This window comes from Saccopteryx bilineata, chromosome 1 (assembly GCF_036850765.1).
Source record: "Saccopteryx bilineata isolate mSacBil1 chromosome 1, mSacBil1_pri_phased_curated, whole genome shotgun sequence".
NCBI lineage: Eukaryota > Metazoa > Chordata > Mammalia > Chiroptera > Emballonuridae > Saccopteryx > Saccopteryx bilineata.
In genome coordinates, this window is record NC_089490.1 from 43,423,734 (window position 1) to 43,442,004 (window position 18,271).

The window sequence follows — 18,271 nt, forward strand, 5'->3', positions numbered from 1 at the left end:
AAGCTCAACACATGCAGTGGATCTGGCACCCGGGCACTTGACTTTTATTTGCTAAACAGTCAGCCAGATTTCACAAACCTGGTCTGCTAATGCTCCGATTTGGTTCAATGCACTACAAGAATCTAACACATAAATATTAAAATATTTCCATAAAAAGAATCACACACTTTCTGTTTCTCTGCATAGTTTAGCCGCTAATTATTTTATTCTTGGTGTAGATTGCTGTGATACAGTGAATATAAAGATAACTGGTATTTTATAAAGACATCTACAGTTTCAGATATTAGAGTTTCCCTAAAGCAGCTGTGTCTGACGGAGCCGTTAGCCAGCCAACTCGGGGACAGCCAGGCCAGTGTAAGACACTGAATGGAACTGCGAAGGCAGAAGATTGGAGAGGATGATCACAGACAGTTCACTGTGTTTTCACAGATTACTAAATTCAAAGCTCAAGAAAAATTGCATCTTTCTCATGAAGTCTCCCTGGCCACCGGGCAGATTAACAGTCCCTTCTGCTCACATAACACTTTATTTACATTGTCAATATAGTTTGTGTCTTTGTCTCCAAACTGAGCTCCCGAAGGACAAGGACTTGATGTATCTCTTCTCACCCCTGGAACTCTGACACCTGGCCCAGCATACCTGATTGGTTCTCAACAAATGTTTGTTGAGTTCAGAATGTAAGTGGACTTAGCCCAGGACAATAGAAGAAATAGAGGATGATCTTTAGAAACCCCTGGCTGAGCGGAGTATTGGAAAAGGACCAGATGGCACTGATGTTTCACTTTGAGTCTTCTGTACTTTCTGCAAAAGCGTACCTCAGGGCAACGAGGGCAGGAGACTCTTACCTACCCAGCCAAGCTTCCAGACGCTGCTCCCTAGAATGAAATAGAAGTGTGTGCAACTCCAGCATTGACTTCCCATTTTCTCTTGGAAGGACTATGATCTCTTCTCCCTCAGTAATGTTTAGAATATTGTGCTCTCATTCTTTTTTTCCAAACTAGGTTTAAAAATCTTCTGACTTTCTTACAACAGTGCTAAGGAATGTTCTTTCTTCATATCATTACAACCATTAACTTCAGGGCTAAAGATAATTAACCAATGACTCTGGTGCATTTAAGCTCCAGTAGAAGTAATTGATATGAAGTGGAGATGTAGAACTATAAATTACTCACCACGAGGAACACTTTGGACAGGAAATAGTTTGCAGTTACTGGTATCTCACTTTCCTCAATTAGGAGCTTACGGATGACACTGTCCTTCTCTTTATATCTTAAATCATCTTTCACTTGTTAGCGTACTTGATTCAGATGTCAATTTCTATACTTTACATATTTTAGTAGATGGCTAACATTAAATGTCTTCTATTTCCCTAGTATTTTGGGGAAGTTTCAATTTACTGAAAAACTCTCTTACAGCTAGTCTCACAACAAAGTAAAAAGTCTAAACACTTGTTCTTGACAGATTCACTTTAAGAAAATCATCACAATTGCATACAAGCCCAGATGTTGTAATGGTTTCTACAGCATTGGCCAAGGCTCAATTCCCTAAGTTAGCTGTTTATGAAAAGAAATGTTTACCGCTCAAAACCACTTCAAAATTATTTGTCTTTTTGTTTTGTTTTGAAATAACTTAGTATAATTTGCATTAATTAATTTAATAAAAGATTGTAAAATGTTTGTATTTGAAATGGAAACTTAATGATGCAATTAGCTATATGATCCATATTACAGAAGCATGTTAGCATTTAAAAAAGCAAGTTGGCCTGACCTGTGGTGGTGCAGTGGATAAAGCATCGACCTGGAAATGCTGAGGTTGCCAGTTTGAAACCCTAGGCTTGCCTGGTCAAGGCACATATGAGAGTTGATGCTTCCAGCTCCTCCCCCCTTCTCTCTCTCTGTCTTTCCTCTCTCTCTCTCCCTCTGTCCCTCCCTCTACTCTCTAAAAAATGAATAAATAAATTAAAAAAGCAAGTTGTATTAATACAGGCAGTATAGTAGCCAGAACAAGAGTATGACATGGTGTGCATGTGTGTATATGTGTATATGTGTATGTGTGTGCAACAGTCCTGCTCTCTATTCCGTGTTTGTGAGACTATTTCTGGAATCATATGCTAAATTCCAAGTGCCACATTTTAAGAGACATATTGCCCAGAGAACAGTGTGTGCCCAGAGAACAGTGACTGTTAAAGGACTTCGGACTCTCATTTGAAAAATGACTGGTTTACTAAACAGAAGGCTTGATAGAGACACAAAAGAATGTCAGGTATCAGACCCAGAGGATGTTTCTTCCTGTGTGAACTAAGACCAATGGACAGAAATGTGGGGAAGGTTAATTTGGGTTCAGAAAACATGATTTCAGTATCATCACCTATAATATTTTTTACTTCACAAGGAAAAATAAACAGCAAAAGTTCCTGACTTTAATAAACTTTCAGAAGAGTCAGCACCTTAACAGATTCCTTGATAGAGGTGGTGAATATAAATGTACTTGTTCCTATAATTAAGAATCCCCATCTTGCTGTCTTCTAGGTATGTGCACCTGCATATACATGTGTGCTGAGTTTAACTGCTACTTTCCAGCTCCCTCCCTATGTTTACATTACTATGACTAAGACATGTATGGACCATGCATTAGCTTTGGTGGGCTGGTTTCTCCTGCTTTGAAATGACCTCTAAGAATAAGTAATAATAGGGTCTCATTTATTTTATGATTAAGCATGTTTTAAATTTGCCTTATCCTGAATATTAATATGATAATAAATCCCCATGTGTTAACTGCATTAAGCATCTAACAAATACAAATAACTCAAAAAGTTTGAAGTTTAAAACCTTATCCAATATAAATTTTTTTAACTTGAAAATATATTTCTTGAAATAAAGTACCAGAAAATAGAAGAAAAAAAATACTACTCCTTGAAATGAAAGGACTCATATTAGATGAAATGTCTGAAAAAAAGGGAGGTATATATTTTACTTCCTGAAATATTTGATTGACAGCAATTTAAGAACCATATAAAACTTTAATTTCCAAAGATTGCATCCTGAATAAAGCAGGGCTATAGTCAACATGTAGAGGTCAAGTTAATGATACACAAAGTCAAGATCAGATGTATTTTTAGCCACCTCTTTTACTGGTTTTCATGCTGGAATCCTGGCATTCCACTCCAAACGTTTCTTCTAGCTACTTCACTCCACATTCAGTTTAAGTTCATTTTCTCTTAGTAAACATGAAGTAGTGGGGAAATAGTGATGTATTTCTAAGCATATACTAAATTCATGCAGAAGATTATGTTCCTGAAAAACACACTTTCAGCTAGATTTTTAGATATGAAAACAATGTTATAATAGGATTTCAGACTTTTTAATCTAAGGCTGAATGCCTAACCATTTAAAGAAAACAAAAACAACATAGTATGTAACTTTCTATTATCTGGGTGTGGATCTAGTATTAGCAAATTTTGTTTACTTACTTGACCTTTTTTCACTTGATCTCATTGGTACTAGGTTTGCAAACCATAGCCCTGGGGAGTGTGATTCCTTATCAAATGCCCTTTAGACAACATGTATTTTCTGCACAAGAAAAGACACTGACTCCAATTTCAAATGAATCAAGAAAACCAATAATTTTTTTTTATGCCTAACTATGTTTACTTCAGTGAAATGTGCAGTGATAAAAAGGAGGTAAAAATACTTCAATTAGTTTCTCAGAATACTACCAGCTAGCCCTAAATTACTGTATACCTCTTTTTTTTCCAGAATCTTCTCAATGATACTATATTGTATCTTTTTTTTTTTTTTGGCATTCAACAATTTTTTTTTGTATTAATTTCAGGTATACAGCACTCAAAGAGGTTACTCTACATTCTGGAAAGGGAGCCTTGTGTGTTCTGTGATATTAAAGACATGCTGTATATGACAGTACTGACAGGAAACAATGCCATCAGCAGCGACACTAAATTTTGCCCTGCTTTATATTACTCATATTCATTCATTTGCCCTTCTGTGGCTTAAATCTGTAATATGAAAGGTGCATGGGCCCCGTGGTAGGAAACTCATACTAGAAAGCATATGCATCAGCAATGAGTTTTGAAAGTTAAGGTTGCTAAGGGAAACATTGATTGTCATTTTCTTTCAATAATGGGCTAAAACATTGATTGGAAACCAAAGGAAAAGCTTCTTATTTCTTTCTTGTTCTAAGACTGGGAGGAAGGAGGGAAAACAAGAGTCCAGAAAAAATAACTAATGTCTGCTCATCCAATAATTTTCTAAAAACATTTATTAAGTAGCTAGAATTCAGTTTGACCCCAAGGTGCACGGGGCACCAGAGCTTTGAAACTGCACTTTAGGGTGAGCGTAAGGAAGGGCTCGTTTTGTTGACACAAATTAGGTTTTTAATATGCTAAACTATTCCTCAGGGACTCAAAAAATGACAAAAAAAATTTTAGTAGGACATTTCTATAATAGTAACTTCAAGAAAATCAGTAAGGAGAAAATAATACCAAAGTTTCTGAATACCAACATTGCAAACTTTAAACTTCAAAAGTTTCAACACTATCTCAAAATCTTCTACATCTTGGTATGACATGTGAAGCTGACTTATTTCCTCTGAGTGTAAACGGCCCCAAAATATACATGCAGATATGTTTACATAACAAATTTCTAGTCAAGAAAGAGCCGAAACCAAATAACTCTGGCCATGCGAAAACACATTTTAATTGGAAAAAAAAACAACCCAGAAAAACAAACAAACAAACAAAAATTGTGTCCAGTAAAGAGAGAAACATTCTTGCTATAGCAGCTTCAGAGAATTCTGGTACCCTGTTAACAGTGTGTCTGGGTGTAACCGCACCTGACCTGCCAGAGGTGGGCCTCTAGGTGCCAGCACTCTGAGCATATGGTACAAAGGAGTGAGCTGTGAGCAAAGAAAAAGGGGTGATGCTGTCACTTTTTTTTTTTCAAAAAGTATTTTTGGCAGTGTGTACTGTATCAGTGTCCGTTACTGGATTACATGCCACATCTTGTTATCATGTGTAACGTGTAATACGATATAAAACATTATGTTGGGCCAACAGATGAAAATAATTCTGCTCTTTATGGACAAGTGGACATATTTCTGTGATGAGTAACAGATGCTTAATTTTCATAGAATGTTCCCTGGTGTCAGCTACTTAATGTGCTTTTACTATTTCTTGATCAAATGAAAGTTCCTGATACATTTGTGTGATGCCTGAGATCTAGAAATTTAACAAAAAATATTAACAATACAAATATATTTATTACATAGATAAATACATTATGTTTTATGGATGCTTCAATAATTAATTATATTAACAACAAAGTTTTACCTTTGGTGTTTAATGTATACTGTGATGATTGAAGTTATATTGTGGAACACTTAGATAATTTAATCTGAACTAAAAAAGCCTTCGTCTTTAAAATATGTTCACCTCTGGTGCAAATGATTAAAACTTTCTAAAAATGAATGAATTAATGAAAGAATAAAAACCTCTCTGTATTTAGACATCATATTATTTAGATAATGTGTCTAAATTTGTCTATTTTAAAATTTGAAGATGCAAGTTTGAAGATCATATATTTAAATGTTGTTTAAGAAATTCTAAGAAATGATATCTATCTTTAAGTAATGTTTAAAAAGCTGTTGTCTTATAAATTAATTATAAATGTTTGCTAGAAATAAGACAGGTCAGTAGAATTGTTCCTTTATTTTGAGCTTTCTAAATCCAGGAACTCAGGAGTCAAAGTCAATTTCTTTAGGCAGCTACACTCCTAAGCCTCTATCAAGAATATGCCCATCCTTCTGGGAATTCCTCGTTCTAGCTGGTGTACTGTTCACAAACCAGACTTGTCAAAGAGATGATCCATGAATTCCAGAAATGGAAACTGATAGGCATCTGCTGAAAGTCTTTCTACCCAAAGCATGAACAAGATGAATGGAAGGAACTAAAAGTTCTCCCAAATAATTATTTCAAGTTAAATGGCATTAGGTGTGTCTTCAGAATTTATCTAAATGCAATCAGCAAATACAAGAAAGAAAGTAAGCATGCTCAATAGATGATATAGATAGATAGATAGATAGATGATAGGTAGATAGATAGATAGATAGGTAGATAGATAGATAGATAGATAGATAGATGATAGATAGATAGGTAGATAGATAGATAGATAGATAGATGATAGATAGGTAGATAGATAGATAGGTAGATAGATAGATAGATAGATAGATAGATAGATAGATAGATAGATAGATAGATAATAGATAGATTCAGTGTTTAGACAAGAGATCACTTGCACACTTGCAAGCCAGAGTTAAATCATTTCCATGAGGGAGTGTAGGGTGGTGGTTAGGTGCATAGAACTGAAGTTTGTGGTTGGAATTTCAGTTCTGTCTCCTATTGATTATGTAATTATCTGAAATAATGTCATAGTAGTAGTATCTAACTGATAGGTTTGTTGTAAGTACAGTGTCTGGCCCATAGAAAGCCTATGTCAGACTTCACTATTATTCCCTGAGGTGTGAAAGAGAAAAAATGAAATAGATCCTAAATAGCATGTGAAAAAACATGGGCTATATATAGAGTGAGAAACCTCAATTCAAAACTCAGGTAACGCCACCAACTGAGTGACTTTTTAGCATGTTACTGAACCTCTCAGAGACTCCATTTTCTTATTTTTCAAATGAAAGTACTAATCCTGAGTTTGTGAGGTAATGGAAAGCCCTGCTCTTGATAGACATTCAGAATTAGTCTATCTTTCCCTGCAACATTAGAGCTAGTTATTTCAGACCACGAAAGTTTCTTTGTTCATTTTTTTTTATAGCTAATAGCATTCATTCTGTGTACTTCCTTCAGGGTGAAAATGGTTTACATGGATCTCCAGGCTTACCTGGTCAAAAGGTAAAGAGATTTTGAGTGTTTCATATAAGTTAAGAATTTTAACAACATGAAAATTGAAATTGCTTATAATGTAGTGAAGATTCAGAAAATGTATTTGTTGAAACTGAATTCCCTGAAAGACTCTTAGAAAGCCATTGACCAATCCGTCCAAAGACAACTTACTAATAAATCTTTCCAGAGAGAATCCATGTAAGTAATCCCTTTTCAAAGGGACCAACCACTCGAGGAGAGACTTGATCAGAGAATTTTAGCAACACGCTTCTCCAGAGACCGCAACAGTGAGGCTTTCTAGGGGCCATGGGTGTATACACAGCTGCTCTGAAAATGTTTTCACTGTTATTTGAGAGGGTCCAAAATGAAGAATGGAACAGATTTTACTGCCTTTGACTGTATTTGGTTATTTCTTACCTTCCTTTTTGTACATCCCAGATTGAGTTCGACATAATAATTATAATGACAAAATATTAAATATTACAAAGATACTGCAACTAATCTATTCAAAAATCTCTCTCATTCAGGATAGATATATAATAAGTAAAATTTTTGCATTGGCGAGCCTCCTTTCTGCCCCTGGTATCTGGTATCTTCCTTTTAACCAAGATGAACTTCACGTTTACCCGTTTCCTGTCCAATGGCTGCTTTCTCCTCCTGGGAAGGAGTATGCCGATGTGATCAGTATCGCTGGAAATACAGAGGCTGGTCTAGTCCAGCTTCCTGAAGGGATGGGGGCCTCTTCAGGTGGGGCCAGCTGTCATACTACCCAAACAATCCCACCACAGGGGAGAACATTATCGATGCAATAGTAGATGCCCACCAAAGTCAATCATGTAACTTCTATATTCTGGAGAAGTTCTACAGGTATTAGCAAGAGAAGTTACTATTGCATCTAGGTTTTTCTCTGTAGCTAAAAACTTCCATTTAAAAAAGATATACACTTATAGTTACAGTTTTTGAAAAATCTTCCTTTACTTGGCTTGATAAAGATGACAAGGTTGGGCTGGCAGTGAGGAGGTAGCAAGCCTCTGAATTTCTTCACAGCAGTTTTAGACAAAACCCATTGATACAACATGTGCTGCCTCCACAAGTCAAGTTACAAGCCAAGGGATGTGCAGATATATCTGCTGGGAAATAATTTTGGACTTTCCAGCAGCTGTTTGTGGTGGCTGCATCATGCTGTCATTGTGGTTGGTGTACTGGGGGTGTTTAGCAGCTTCAATGTCAGTTTGAATGAATAGATTAAGTTAAAGTCTATATTTTAGGGAAAATGGTAGAAAAAATGATAGACCATGCATTGAGTTGCAAATATACCCAAATACTAATCTATTTTCTTTCCTGATATATTTTTTGAGAGTAGATGAAGCAGGAATAATTATTTAGTCTGTGTGTATACATAACATATACATATATACATGTATTTGATTATATATTGTATGTAGAATATACACTAAGACACTATATATATAAATACAGTAAAAAGCTGGCATTCCTTTTTTTACCATGAATTTTAATTATATGAATGGTTACCTATTGAAGTATTACAGAAAAAGAACTGGAGATAAGAAACGATTTATCCATTTTCTTGTTACACTCAGGAAATGGTAGCTCAGGGCTTCTTATGGGTGGATGGGTACATATGACCCTTCCTGATACTTGCTGGCTATGTTGTCATGACTGTCTGACATATATTTGGTGTGTTCAACATGAATATTTGTTGAATGTATGAATGAAACATCAGTAGTATAGATATCTGTGCAGAATTAAGTGGGAAAATACGTTTGTCAGATTAAAGAGGGTTTAGTTGAAGAACAGGGGACTTACACCTTTTAGAATAAATATGGTGATTAAGAGCCTGTGACTGAGAGGTAGGAGATCTGGGTGATGAAGAGCATGATGCTGGTTTGAACTCTGGGGTTCAAAACTGAATTTTTCAGTTCCAGTTCTCACTGGAACAGTGTTTATAGAGGTCAGCTTGAGAAGGATTTTCTACCGGATCTAGTGAAATTAATGGTAATAATAATGACTAACTTAGTCGATGCCAGCCACTATATTGATACATTCAGTTCTCAAAACACCTATGAGAAAGGTGCTGTATATGGAGGAATTAAGTTTTATGGAGATTAAATTTCATTGGAAGTAGTGGAGTCGTAGCTTGTACCCTAGAAAACTATTTCTTCAGTATTTGGGAATACTTAAATTTTGTTTAACTTAATATTGGTTTAGAGCTTACATATTAGAAATGGTCTTTGTAATTATTGATTTTTCAATGTTAGAAATGTTATAATAGTTATAATAATTATGTGTTAAAAGTAATGTTCCTATTATTATTCACATTATATTTCTCTTCTATAGGGAGAGCAAGGTGTTGAAGGCAGCAAAGGAGAAATTGGTGAAAAGGTAAGTATCTCTTTTTACATACACATTTATAAAAGTGGTGTTCCTGAAAATATTTTCAAGTGGAATATCTAACTTGTTTTATGTTTCCATGTAAACATAAACAATTCAATAATTTTATAGAAATGATTTAAAACATTTTTTCAATTAAGGTGGACTTGATATATTGATGTTTGTCAGAAATCTTTCTAAACATGTTTGGATGCTCATTTTATTTAGACCTTTCTAGTTAAATACATCCCATCGATATATAAGTGATTCAAACATTTATTAAACATTATATTTTTGTGTTATAACATCATCAATATGCTATGTGTCCAAGTCTTTAAATAAAATGCTTTGTTTAAATATACACTTCATTTATTAGTGAAATTTTCCTGAGGAAATAAATGAGAACTAGATATAATAAGGTCCAACAGAAAAGAGATGGAACACTCAGAATAGTTTGAAATATTTTAATACAAGGATAGTTTAAACGGTTTGGGCAAGGTGTAGAAAAATCACAAGTATTGTGCAATATCTCTTAGATCAACTTATAGTGGACTCCTTAAACTCCACATGATTACTGCTCACCAGTCTCAGAGTCAAAGAAAATGATATGGAGAGGGCCAGGAAAGCAGTTACCTCAATATTCAAGCAATCTTTTTTTTTTTTTTCAAATTTATAGCTTTCTACTGAAAGTACAGAAAGTAAGAAGTGCCTTGGTTATTTAAAATTTCCCTTCAGATAAACATTTGAATCATTCTGCATTTCATAAGTCTACTTTTATTTTTAAATAGAACAAAAACAAGACCATCCCTTTATTTTCTAAAATGTTATTGGACAGCTAGAAGGAGAGCTAGAAAGGGGGATAGATAACCTCAAATATTGAATTGCTATATTTAGTTTTCTTTGTGGAGATCAATTATTTGCTTCTTCAGTAAGAGTTTATAGACAGAATGAGCATCTGCTATAACTCTAAGACAAAGTGCACATGTTGTAAGCTATTGGATAATTACTCTTTCTCACAGAACTATGGGGGGAGTTAAAATGATAACCATATAATAACATATAATTGAGGATAATTAATTAAGTAATGACTTTTTTAAAGTGGGTCTCTTTTTTTTTTCCATTTTTCTGAAGCTGGAAACAGGGAGAGACAGTCAGACAGACTCCCGCATGCGCCCCACCGGGATCCACCCGGCACGCCCACCAGGGGCGACACCCTGCCCACCAGGGGGCGATGCTCTGCCCATCCTGGGCGTCGCCATGTTGCGACCAGAGCCACTCTAGCGCCTGAGGCAGAGGCCACAGAGCCATCCCCAGCGCCCGGGCCATCTTTGCTCCAATAGAGCCTTGGCTGCGGGAGGGGAAGAGAGAGACAGAGAGGCAGGCATGGCGGAGGGGTGGAGAAGCAAATGGGCGCTTCTCCTGTGTGCCCTGGCCTGGAATTGAACCCGGGTCCTCCGCATGCTAGGCCGACGCTCTACCACTGAGCCAACCGGCCAGGGCCAGTGGGTCTCTTTTCTAAAGAATTCCTTGAATATTTTTGCTTTAGAGTATCAGTCATTGTAAGGCTCTGCCATCAAATAAATGTTTTATTTATACATATTCCTCTTTTACTTAATAGGATTTTACATGTAGAAATAAGTGAGAATAAGAGAGGATGACAGATACATTCTCTGTAATTTAAAGCCACCATCAACACTAAAATCTTAGTGGTTATTTCGATATTTTTACACACAGCTGGTATTGCTCAGTCATAAATTCGCACAGGCTCTGAGATACAGAGAAATACTCAATATATTAGGCATCAAAGATTTGCCTTCTAATTTTTTATTGCCCTTCAAATAGTCAGTTTCACCATAAGGTGAAAATATTTATGGAGAATAATTGAGGTACAGGTATTGATTGACTTACGACCATTCGACTTTATGACCACAATCGCTAGCCACAACTGCTCTGCATCTGGCAACGCAAGTGTTGCCCAGCTGGGCTTACAACAGTGCGAACCAGCTTCCAGCAGCACTACTATCTCCACGTGCACCATTTCAACTCTTATCCCAGACTCAGTACAGCAATTTGTGTTTTGTGTCTTGGATATTTTTCATCAAACCCCTCCCAAGATGTCTACCAAGAGGAAATTGTCTTTGTCTTTGACTGAAAGATTTTTATAACATCATTTCACAGTACTGTACATATAACCTACTCAACTCACGACCAAATCATGTTACGACCAGTCTGTCAGAACAAATCGTGGTTGTAAGTCGAGCACTAGCTGTATCATGAAGAAATAAAGCACCAAATAAAAAAGACAATACCTTGAATGAGATTTACAATGCAAATAGTTTATAACAATACATAAGATTCACATAATAACCCTTATGGGAAAAAATATGCTCTGCTTTGATTATTATTTACCACACATCAAATATATATAGTTAGTGTTATATGCTGTATATTCTAATTTTAACCGCATGTATTTTTTTATAAGGTAAAAAATTGAGGTCATCTTTTTGTTTCTATTTTATAAACTTTTTGATTCTAGCTTAGTTAAAAAAGAAACATATGTAAAGCAGTCACTTTTGAGTGACACCAGCATGAGATTGTTGGACTGCTTACAACATCATTTGTTTTCTGAACAAAAACAATTTAGCTTGAATTTCAAATCTTTGTAGAAAACAGAGTATATAATTTCTATAAGACCTACCTTTTTTCTTTAATTACCTTATCATGGCCTTTACTGTGTTTAAAATTTGACTGTTTGCAGAATCATAGACAGAGATCAGATTGATTATAGCCAGGAGAGAGGTGGACGGGGAGCTCTGGAGGAAGAAGATAAAGGGATTAAGAAGTACAAATTGGTAGTTACAAAATAGTTATGGCGATATAAAGTACAGTAAAGGAAATGTAGTCAATAATATTGTCATTGGTACCAGGTAGGTCAGGGGTCGGGAACCTATGGCTCATGAGCCAGATGTGGCTCTTTTGATGGCTGTATCTGGCTTGCAGACAAATCTTTAATTAAAAAAATAATAACGTTAAAGATATAAAACATTCTCACGTATTACAATCCATTCATTTCCTACTGCTCATGTTCATGGTTGTGGGTGGCTGGAGCCAATCACAGCTGTTTTCCGAGACAACACCAAATTTCTATTGGATAATGCCTAATGTACACGAGTTGTTGTATGGCTCTCAAGGAATTACATTTTTAAATATGTGGCTCTCTCAGCCAAAAATGGCTCTCTCAGCCAAAAAGGTTCCTGACCCCTGAGGTAAGTACTGGAATTATTGGGGAGAACACTTTGTAAAGTATTATAAAGTATATGATGGTGTTACCACTATGCTGTACACCTGAAATCAATACAAAATAATATAGAATGCAAACTGTAATTGAAAAAATATGGACTTTTCAATGACAAAATTCTCTAGTTGAAAAATAAGATAATTCAGAAAGTTTTTAGAGGTGTCATATCTGCAAAAGGCCCATTGCTACTGACAAAAGAAAAGATTATATTATAAATTTTATTTTATTTTTTTATTTATTCATTTTTTTAGAAAGAAGAGACAGAGGGAGAGAGAGAGAGAGAGGAAAGAGAGGCACAGAGAGAGAAGTGGGAGGGGGGGATCAGGAAGCATCAACTCCCATATGTGCCTTGACCAGGCAAGCCTAGGGTTTCGAATCAGCAACCTCAGCATTTCCAGGTCGACGCTTTATCCACTGTGCCACCACAGGTGAGGCCAGGATTATATTATATTATATTTACACTGTATTAAGTAAAAATAAAATACTATGTGATGATTTTCAGGTGTTGTTTTTATAATCTAGTATAAACCAAGTAGAGAAATCTATTGCTTTTTATTGTGGATAGAAAACTTGTTTTCAAGCCAGTTTAACTCAAGTCAAAATAAATTGTTCTGCACTATGTTGAACATGCTGCCCTTAGCCCCGAGAAGAACTCGTGATACTTGAACAAGTATAGAGGATCTCACTTGAAAGTATATTCCTCAGTCAATAGCAATTTATAACAGGACAGAAGCTCATATAGTATCTGAGCAAACACAATCCAGCCAAGTCAGTTCTCAAGTAAAAATTATTTGAAGGGATGGTTCTTTCTGTCAAAAATTAGTTGCTTTGCTGTCTCAGGAATTTCCTAGAACATAGCTGTTTTCAGGTTTATCATGGACTGGTTTATCATTTAGACCAGGGGTCTCAAACTCGCGGCCCACGGGCCGCATGCGGCCTGCCGAACAATTTTGTGCGGCCCGCAGACTAATCCACAAAGTTCAAAATATTTTGGATAAAATTAAGTAAGCCTAGGGGTCTACTTGTATTTTTCATTTCTCTAGCATCCTAGCTAGATATTAGCTTAGTTAACAGCAGTTGTGCTGCGAACTACAGTTTCTGGTCGTTTTGTGACACTGAGTAAACTGCATGTACGATTGTGCTTGTTGTACTGATTTTTTTTTTGTTTTCAACTGCAGTGAGAAAAGTGTTGTGTAACAGTTGCCTTTTGTAGACCTAGTGCGGCCCGCCCAATGGCTGTGATCTTGCTCTGCGGCCCACATGCTGAGTTGAGTTTGAGACCTCTGATTTAGACGTATACGAATGATTTCTTTCCACTGCTCCATTCCTGGCTGGTAAAGTCAGGTGAGCATAACTCATGGATCCTTTGACTCTAACTGCATTATTCATGAGGCATGAGGAATGAGGTCTGTATTAGGGCTGAGGAATAGCCCCACTGCTGAGGTCTATGTTCTGGTTTCTATCCTTTTAAAGGAGTGATCTTAAACATCCCTTCTAGGGGAGATTTTTCTTAGATTACTTCAGTATTATTTTAGGTGTTATGCGGGCAACTACTACTAGTGAACAAAATGGAGTATACTCTGGAGGTGCCAGTTATCCCATGATGTCAGCCTTCCTAGCAATGATGTAGTCAAACTCTTCTTATATGATCAAATGTAAATGCATGAAGAAGCTCTGAGCATCACATTAGAAAAAGGCCATTTGGCCGGGGCTCATGGAAATGATCATCATTCCTAAACTTTGAGCTTAGGTTTTTTTTGTTTAGTTCTTTATGAAAATAAAACTGTTATTTAGTTACATTTATGAAAACAAAAAGCAAATAAAAAGCAGGTATAAATATCTTCTTTGTTACAGCATTCAATATTTTTAAGTAATTTCTTCAAATCACGTAATTTAGTTTGCTTTTAAAATTATCATTCTTTTATGTTGTTATTCAAGCCCCAGCTAATATAAAGTTTACAAACTAATTTCTTCAGTGTTAAATGTGATTGCACTGAACTTTATTGTTAAATATCATTTAAATGTGAGAAAGAAACAACTGGCAACTGCTACTCATACCACCTCTCCTGACATTTCTCCTACATTTTCTAGGTGAAATGTTGTTGATTTTTAGTTCATTCAGTAGTGACATTTAAGTTTACACGTGCACATACAGCAGCAAATTCTCACAACAGAATAACAGGAAATGGATTTGGAGTTGCTGCTCTTTGATAATCACGATTAGCAACCAAAAGGAATGGTTAAGCTATAAAGTAGATAGTAAAGCACATTTTCTAGGAAGCATTTTCCATTGCTCTTATCACATCTTCAGAGGCAACCATCCAAGGCAGAAAGCTGAATATCATACATAAAATCAACAGTAAGTTGCTTTGTGTTTTCGATATTAAAGATGTGTCAGCACCTGTGACACAACCAAAGTGAGAGGTTGAGACTATTTTATACTAGTACCACAAAGAAATGATTATGCCTGCCAGCAAACAACCAAAACATTGACTTTAAGCATTAAATAGTATAAGCTTATAGTCAATCAGACAATAGCAATCATTTGCTACTAGAAACAATTCTGCTTCAAATAAATCAAGACCTTTTCCAGTGGAATATGTCTTTACTTAGTCGTGTAAGTCAACTTTTCATTCAGTTCTTATAACAATTACACATAGAACTTGAATTGAGAATTTGAAAATATGACTGTGATAGTTTGGCCATTTAAAGTTTGTTAGAGAAAAATGAAATACTTAGGAATAAACATAACAAAGAATGTAAAGGACTTATATAATGAAAACTATAAACCATTTTTAAGGGAAATTGAAAAAGATATAATGAGATGGAAGAATATACCTTGTTCTTGGCTAGGAAGAATAAATATAATCAAGATGGCTATATTACCCAAAGCAATATACAAATTTAATGCAATTCCCATCAAACTTCCAATGATGTTTTTTAAAGAAATAGAGCAAAAAATCATCAGATTTATATGGAACTATAAAAAACCCTGAATAGCCAAAGCAATCCTAAAGAAAAAGAATGAAGCTGGGGGCATTACAATACCTGACTTCAAACTGTATTATAGGGCCACGACAATCAAAACAGCATGGTATTGGCAGAAAAATAGACACTCAGACCAATGGAACAGAATAGAAAGTCCAGAAATAAAACCACATATATATAGTCAAATATTTTTTGATAAAGGGGCCAACAACACACAATGGAGAAAAGAAAGCCTCTTCAACAAATGGTGCTGGGAAAACTGGAAAGCCACATGCAAAAGAATGAAACTCGACTACAGTCTCTCCCCCTGTACAAAAATTAACTCAAAATGGATCAAAGATCTAAATATAAGACCTGAAACAATTAAGTACATAGAAGAAGACATAGGTACTCAACTCATGGACCTGGGTTTTAAAGAGCATTTTATGAATTTGACTCCACAGGCAAGAGAAGTGAAGGCAAAAATTAATGAATGGGACTACATCAGACTAAGAAGTTTTTGCTCAGCAAGAGAAACTGATAACAAAATAAACAGAAAGCCAACTAAATGGGAAATGATATTTTCAAACAACAGCTCAGATAAGGGCCTAATATACAAAATATACAAAGAACTCATAAAACTCAACAACAAACAAACAAACAATCCCATAAAAAAATGGGAAGAGGATATGAACAGACACTTCTCCCAGGAAGAAATACAAATGGCCAACAGATATATGAAAAGATGCTCATCTTCTTTAGCTATTAGAGAAATGCAAATCAAAACGGCAATGAGATACCACCTCACACCTGTTCGATTAGCTATTATTAACAAGACAGGTAATAGCAAATGTTGGAGAGGCTGTGGAGAAAAAGGAACCCTCATACACTGTTGGTGGGAATGTAAAGTAGTACAACCATTATGGAAGAAAGTATGGTGGTTCCTCAAAAAACTGCAAATAGAACTACCTTATGACCCAGCAATCCCTCTACTGGGTATATACCCCCAAAACTCAGAAACATTGATACGTAAAGACACATGCAGCCCCATGTTTATTGCAGCATTGTTCACAGTGGCCAGGACATGGAAACAACCAAAAAGCCCGTCAATAGATGACTGGATAAAGAAGATGTGGCACATATACACTATGGAATACTACTCAGCCATAAGAAATGATGACATCGGAACATTTACAGCAAAATGGTGGGATCTTGATAACATGATACGAAGCGAAATAAGTAAATCAGAAAAAACCAGGAACTGCATTATTCCATATGTAGGTGGGACATAAAAGTGAAACTAAGAGACATTGATAAGAGTGTGGTGGTTACGGGGGGGGGGGGGGGGAGGGGTGAATGGGAGAGGGAAAGGGGGAGGGGGAGGGGCACAAAGAAAACAAGATAGAAGGTGACAGAGGACAATCTGACTTTGGGTGATGGGTATGCAACATAATTGAACGACAAGATACCCTGGACTTGTTATCTTTGAATATATGTATCCTGATTTATTGATGTCACCCCATTAAAAAAATAAAATTATTTAAAAAAAATAAAATAAAAAAAAATAAAGTTTGTTAGAGAATGAGAAAAGGCACAAGTGAGTAAATGTATATATATAATGTGTATAAACTATTGTTCGGAACATTCTGGCAGCAGCATCTAGGTGAGTCTGCAGGGTGTAAACATTTCTAGTTTCCAAAATACCACTCTAAAAAAAGCCTAGACTTGACAGTTCAGTTGTGGATTTGATTGTGATCCATCATAGAATAAATGGATTCATACGTTCCTGCATTCCATGTTCCAATCCATCTCTGTCATGACAGCTGTGTGAATCTGGACATGTTCCTGCTTCCTTACCTTAGCCTCTTTTTCTGTAAGCTAAACATAATCTCTAACTCCTGGGCTCATATTGTAGGAGATAAATAATACCTCATAAATAAAAAGTGCTTATAAATGTCAATATCCCTAACAGCCAACATATGAAAAATGTAAATATTAATATTATGAGGAAAATAGATTTTATATAATGATGCCTAATTTTTTATTTGCCCAATATTACTTTCTAATTTTTTTCTAAGTAGGGAAACAAAAGGCAAGAGGTCAGAGTAGTTAGCTATCGGTGTGTAATAAATCACCCCAAAATATAGTGGCTCTAAAGAACATTCATTTACTTAGCTGATGATTCTGTTGTTTAACAATTTAGAGTGGACTTAACGCAGTGATTTTTTGGTGTTAGCTGATCTTATTCAGTTTGTATATATATCTTTTCTCCGCTGGAAGGCTATATGAGAGGAGCTGGTCTAGGTTGGATTCTGATAGATAATGTCTTTTCATCCTCCAATAATTATCTTGGTATTGTTCTGAAGATAAAGGAAAGCAGAAACTTATAAGACCTGTCGAGGGCCCCCAGCTCAGAAATAGCATCCCAACACCTCTGCCACATTCAGTTGGCCAGAACAAATCCCAAACCCAACCCAGACGTAAGGAGTAGGAAAATCAATGGCCACCTCTTGATGAACTGTACAGGAAAGTAACATTGCAAGGGGTATAGATACATAAGGGAGTGAAAAACAAAGCCACTTTTGTAACAAATTGTACACAAATAAAATATTTTTTTAAAATTTTAGTATAACCGTTTAATATAACTGTAATATAACTGTCAGAGTAAAAATGTTGAATAGATTTAGTTATTAGAATATTTATTCTTCTAC

General features: G+C 35.7%; 1 protein-coding gene across 1 annotated transcript in view; it reads left to right on the plus strand.

The window, feature by feature from the left end:
• COL19A1 (collagen type XIX alpha 1 chain) overlaps window positions 1–18,271 on the plus strand; it is a 329,506-nt gene that overhangs the window by 67,533 nt on the left and 243,702 nt on the right. The window contains exons 9-10 of the mRNA XM_066252988.1: window positions 6,869–6,913; window positions 9,263–9,307. Of these exons, the coding sequence (XP_066109085.1) occupies window positions 6,869–6,913; window positions 9,263–9,307 (90 nt within the window). The remainder of the gene's footprint in view (window positions 1–6,868; window positions 6,914–9,262; window positions 9,308–18,271) is intronic.